We start from the raw sequence: 4,885 nt of genomic DNA, 5'->3' as shown, positions 1-4,885 counted from the left end.
TGGACACGGCCCCCCGGGCTGTGGTGATGCTGCGCTGGTTGATGTGCTGCACCTTCTGGACGCCGTGATGGAGAAATTGGGGAGGAGGCTACAGTGCCAGGAGGGGTGGCAACCTGCCCAGTGTTGACAAGAACCCCTGAGCCAGCCAGGACCCCGAGCTGGGCGCTGGCTGGATGGGACCCCCCGTTCTGGACTGACTGCAATAAAGAGCTTTGGGAGGTGGAGCCCTGTCCCTGAGTCCTTGTAGTTGGGGAGGGGAGATTCACCCTCATGCTCCAGGACCCACCTCAGGGGTCAGGAAGAAAATGTTGAATTCCCCTCACCCCCAGCATTGAGGATTGTGACACTTCAGGGCGGCAGGGAGGGGAGGCTGCTAACTGGGCTAGATCCTCTGAGCCTCCCGAGCCAGCCAGTTCCCCACCCTGGGGCCAGATCGGAACTGGATTTAAAGACATAGCACATTGGTTTCTAACCCACAACCTGGGTTTTCCATCCCTCTGGGACTCTAATTTATTAACATTAAAGAAACGGAACGGAAAAAGTTACAAATAACTCCACACATGCCAACACTGTTCCACAGCAAAGAGGCTCAAAATTGTCCCTTTACATCGTCAAACCTGGCTCTTCCACACATGGCCAAATGACACCCAGCGGGTGTGTTACTGAGGTCAACCTGTAGAACTACCTGCTGCAGGGTAACAACGGCATGGGCCTGTTGAAAAAGCCCTTTGCCAGGTTGTCAGCTGGGTTTACCTGTGGAATTCCCTGCCACAGGATGTTGCACATGGTATGGTGAACCAGCAGGACTCCCTGCTTTAGGATGGTAGCAGAGTTAAACTGACGTACCCAAAGATATTATGTCAGGGATTTAATTCCTGAGACAGGCAATCAAGGGGTAATCTGTGGAACTCCCTGCCAAAGGATGTATGACTGGGATTGACCCACAGAAAACTCCCAAAAGCAGGCTGATGGTCTGAGAGACTTCCTGCCACATGGTCTTGGGAGTCTAAACTTGGGAAGTTCCTGCTACATGATATTTGACTGGTCTGTAAACTTGGACAGACCATTGGGCAGGCAAATAGGCAGGATACCTGCTGAATTCCCTGCCACAGGATAGCAGGCTGCATTTTAGCCTGTGGAAAACTCGCTGAGGAGGCAACTAGGACTTAGCCAGTGGAACTCCCTGCCACATGATGTGGCTCGGGTTTAACTTACGTAAAAAACCCTGAGGTAGGTCATTAGGGGGAGGGACGGCCTTCGGGACTCCCCGCCGCGTTCCTGGCAGCCCTGACCTTTGGAACTGCCCATCACTGGAGAAAGGGGGCGTGAGAATTAAAGTGGTGCTGCCCCTACAGCCCCATGGGGGAAGAAGGCCCCTAGCATGACGGACCCAAGGCCATGGGGAAGCGCTGGGGGTTCAGTGCCCCCCAGGTGCTCCCCCAGTGTGTCTGGGGAGCTGTGCAGGCTGAGCAGGGCATTAGCGGCCTCCTGGGTTACCACCCGGCCATACTCCGGTTCCACGGCTGACAGGAGGAGCTGGGTTCCGGGCGAGCTCTCCCCGGGGCTGCAGGCCGGCTCCTCATATGGCAGCTCCAGTAAGGCACTGACCGCATTGTATTCTGCCTGCGAGAGCCATTTCATGCCCCTGGGAGGCAGGAAGGGGGGCAGCGGGCATGGAGGAGGAGAGGCCTCACGGACCGACATGATGGGGTCTGGGGTGCTGAGACGGAGACTCTGACAGACCTGGAGGGAACAGACAAGAGGGAGGTTATTTACCTGGGTGAGGGGGGAAGTTACCTGCAGAACTCCCTGCCACATGATATTGTGGGGAGGGTTAACTACCGACACCCCTGAGGCACTCTAGCAGAAGCTATTAGTAGGGTTAACCTGTGGAACTCCTTGCCACATTACTAGTAATGGAATTTAACCCATGGGAGCCACTTGAACAGTCTACTATTGCGGTTAAGATGCAGAAGTGCCTGACCTGTGGAACTCATTGCAGCAGGGGACATCCCAGCCACCTGCAGTTATTGGGATTTAACCCTGAGTAACCTCTGGGGCAGGATAATATATAGGGTTAACCTGCAGAACTGCCTGCCACATGATATTATGGGGTCTTAAGACATCCAAGCCACCGTTTTTGGCCAACGCTAGGGAGCGGGGACCCACCTGCTGTGCCCTGCCACCCCCGGGGACACCGTACCTGCTGGGAGGGGTGGGAAAGGTAGTTGTAGACCCGGTGCCCTGGGGGCATCAGGGGATCTGTGTAGAAGAATTCACTGGAACTAATGGGAAGCAGGAGACCTAGAGCAGAGAGAGGGGGAAGGTGAGATCGTGGGCGGGGGGGAGGGTAGACCCCTGCCCTTCCCCATAGGGCCCAGGGCTGAACCAGCCACAGAAAGGGAGATTCCCTTCCCCCCGCATACCCCACTTGGCCTCCTACCTGATCCAGTGGCTGGGCCCCCCTGCAGGCCAGAGCCCTGGGGCCGGTCCCCGTGGGGCACTGGATGGGTCCCTGGTGTGGAGCAAGACAAAGCCGCGTAGTAGGGGTAGAAGGAGGGATGGGAGAGCGTCCGGGTGGAGAGCAAGTGACCCTGCAGAGGGGAGAGCAGAGAGCTCAGGACAAACAGCCCCCCCAGCTCTGCCAATGCCCCTCACTCCCGACCCGCAGCCCGGGCTAGCACAGCCTTGGGTTCCCCCCAGCTTTGCCAATGCCCCTCACTCCCAACCCAGAGCCCCTGCTGTCCTAGTCCTGGGCTCCCCCCACCACTCTGCGGTGTCCCTCACTCCCAATCCGCAGCCCCTGCTATCCCAACCCTGGGCTCCCNCTCTGCGGTGTCCCTCACTCCCAATCCGCAGCCCCTGCTATCCCAACCCTGGGCTCCCCCCAGCTCTGCCGGTGCCCCTCACTCCCGACCCGCAGGCCCCTGCTGGGCCAAGGAGGCTGCAGGGCTCTGTTTCTGACTCTCCCTTATTCACAGATCTCCCGTTACCGTCCCAGGCTCCCAGGGGCTCTCGTAGGCAGCCGGGTTCGCAGACGCTGTCGGGTTTGGTGCCAGCCCAGCTGGGTGCGGCCCGAGATCGGTGCCCGTCGGCTCACGGTTCAGCCCAGCTCCAGAAAGGTGCCCTTGAAATAGTGGGGATTCCCCATGAGCGCCGGTGGAGGCTCAGGAACCTGATAAATACCCGTTGGTACAGATCACTTCCCTGGCCTGGCAGTTCTAGCCCAGCGCTGGGATGCGGCTGCCTCTGGGGTGGAGGCCAGCAACCGTTTATACAGGAGTCTCTCACCTAACCCTGGAGTCAATGATGGGTCTGCGGGGAGAGCCCCCCACCCTACTGCATAGCTCCCTCTAGTGCTGCACTGGGGCCAGCACTGACTGCGAGGGGAGAGCGCCCCCTACCGAGCCCCCCACCCTGCTCCCCGCAGCACCATGACCCCTACTGTGCCCCCCACTCCACTCCCCACATCACCATGACCATTACTGAGGCCCCCACCCCGCAGCACCGTGACCCCTACCGTGCCCCCCACTCCACTCCCCACAGCACCGTGACCCCTACTGTGCCCCCCACTCCACTCCCCACAGCACCGTGACCCCTACTGAGGCCCCCACCCCGCAGCACTGTGACCCCTACTGTGCCCCCCACTCCACTCCCCACAGCACCGTGACCATTACTTAGCCCCCCACCCCGCTCCCCCCAGCACAGACTGGATGAAACGAGCCCCACATGCCTGGTATCTATCAACCCCGACGCCCCCTGCTGCCAGCCTACCTGCCCAGCAGGGGAGCGAGCCCTGGCTCGGGGCAGGGTCGTGGGGCCAGGGCCTGCACGGGGAGAAGAGCTGCCGGCGACATGGCCGAGGCCTCGTAGACTTGTTACACGGATGGAGGAGGCTGTGACCCACCCTGGGCTCCTCCTGCAGCCTGTAGGTGGGAGAAGAGACCTGCTCAGCTTGATGGACCATCTGTCCCACCCACCCTCCAGCCCCCATCCCACTGCCCTCAGCTCCCTCATCCCACTGCCCCCCAGCCCCATCCCACTGCCCCCCAGTCCTCTACCCATCTCCTCCAAACCCAGCTCTCACCACCACCACCACCCCCGCCCATCTCCTCCAAACCCAGCTCTCACCAGCCCCTGTCCTCTGCCCAGTCCGACCCCAAGGCCTCTTCCTCCTCCGACTCGCCGCTCTCGCCGTCCTCATCCCACAGGCTGTGCCGGGGGTCGAGCTCCTCAAACAGCATCCTGCGCCCGCGGGACGAGACCCCCCACACTCCTGAGTCCTGGCGGCGCCTCCAGAGGCCTCGCTCCGCTCAGCCCCCAGCCGGCTCCGCAAGGGGGAAACGGCTGAACAAGGCCCAGTAGCGGGGATGGTGTGGGGCAGAGCCAGGGAATGCAACCCTGCTCAGCCGATTCCCCACTCCTGACCCACAGTCCCCTACTTGTCCAGCCCTGGCCCCACCCCCCAGCTCTGCCAATGCCCCTCACTCCCAACCCGTAGCCCCTGCTAGCCCAGCCCTGCCCCCCAGTCCTGCCCCACAGCCCCCTGCAGCCCAGGCCTGGATTTGCCCAGTGTCTAAAGGGCCAGCTCAGCTCTCAGCCTGCAGGGTGCTGATCTCTTTCCCGTCCAGCTCACACTCCCCAGGCCCCAGTCTGGAGACCCCCGAGGCTCTGGGGCCGGATCTGCAGCGACCCTCAAACAGGCCAGGAAGCTTCACGGGTTTCCAGCCCCCACCCCCTTTGCAAACAGCCAGCACCTGGCTGCAGCCCCTCACCGGTGGGTCCTGCTGGCCCCTGGACTGGGACCTGGCTGAGCTGGGGCAGAGCCTACGGCCAGTGGGAGCTGCTCTGGGGCTGGCTGCAGACAGACAGAGCAGAGGGGCCA

General features: G+C 61.3%; 1 protein-coding gene across 1 annotated transcript; it reads right to left on the bottom strand.

Annotated features, from left to right (window-relative positions):
• Positions 1 to 495: 495 nt before the first annotated feature.
• Positions 496 to 4,343, bottom strand: SAP25 (Sin3A associated protein 25). The gene is made up of 6 exons (XM_034792679.1): positions 4,132 to 4,343; positions 3,775 to 3,926; positions 2,994 to 3,127; positions 2,444 to 2,594; positions 2,204 to 2,304; positions 496 to 1,743 (listed from the first exon to the last, which is right to left on the bottom strand). Exons 1-6 carry the CDS (start codon positions 4,242 to 4,244, stop codon positions 1,333 to 1,335), a joined length of 1,062 nt encoding a protein of 353 aa, XP_034648570.1. The 5' UTR covers positions 4,245 to 4,343; the 3' UTR covers positions 496 to 1,332.
• Positions 4,344 to 4,885: the final 542 nt, after the last annotated feature.

The sequence above is a fragment of the Trachemys scripta genome, chromosome 16, assembly GCF_013100865.1.
Source record: "Trachemys scripta elegans isolate TJP31775 chromosome 16, CAS_Tse_1.0, whole genome shotgun sequence".
Taxonomy (NCBI): domain Eukaryota; kingdom Metazoa; phylum Chordata; order Testudines; family Emydidae; genus Trachemys; species Trachemys scripta.
Note: the sequence above shows the minus strand (reverse complement) of the source record. Positions and strands in the feature narration are given on the sequence as shown.

Excerpts from the sequence above, each read along its gene's own strand:
- SAP25 (XM_034792679.1), bottom strand. The coding sequence starts at position 4,244 with ATGCTGTTTGAGGAGCTCGACCCCCGGCACAGCCTGTGGGATGAGGAC. Across the intron at positions 2,305-2,443 it reads GGGCCCAGCCACTGGATCAG|GTCTCCTGCTTCCCATTAGT; the intron begins GTAGGAGGCCAA and ends TCTCTGCTCTAG. Across the intron at positions 1,744-2,203 it reads TTTCCCACCCCTCCCAGCAG|GTCTGTCAGAGTCTCCGTCT; the intron begins GTACGGTGTCCC and ends TGTTCCCTCCAG.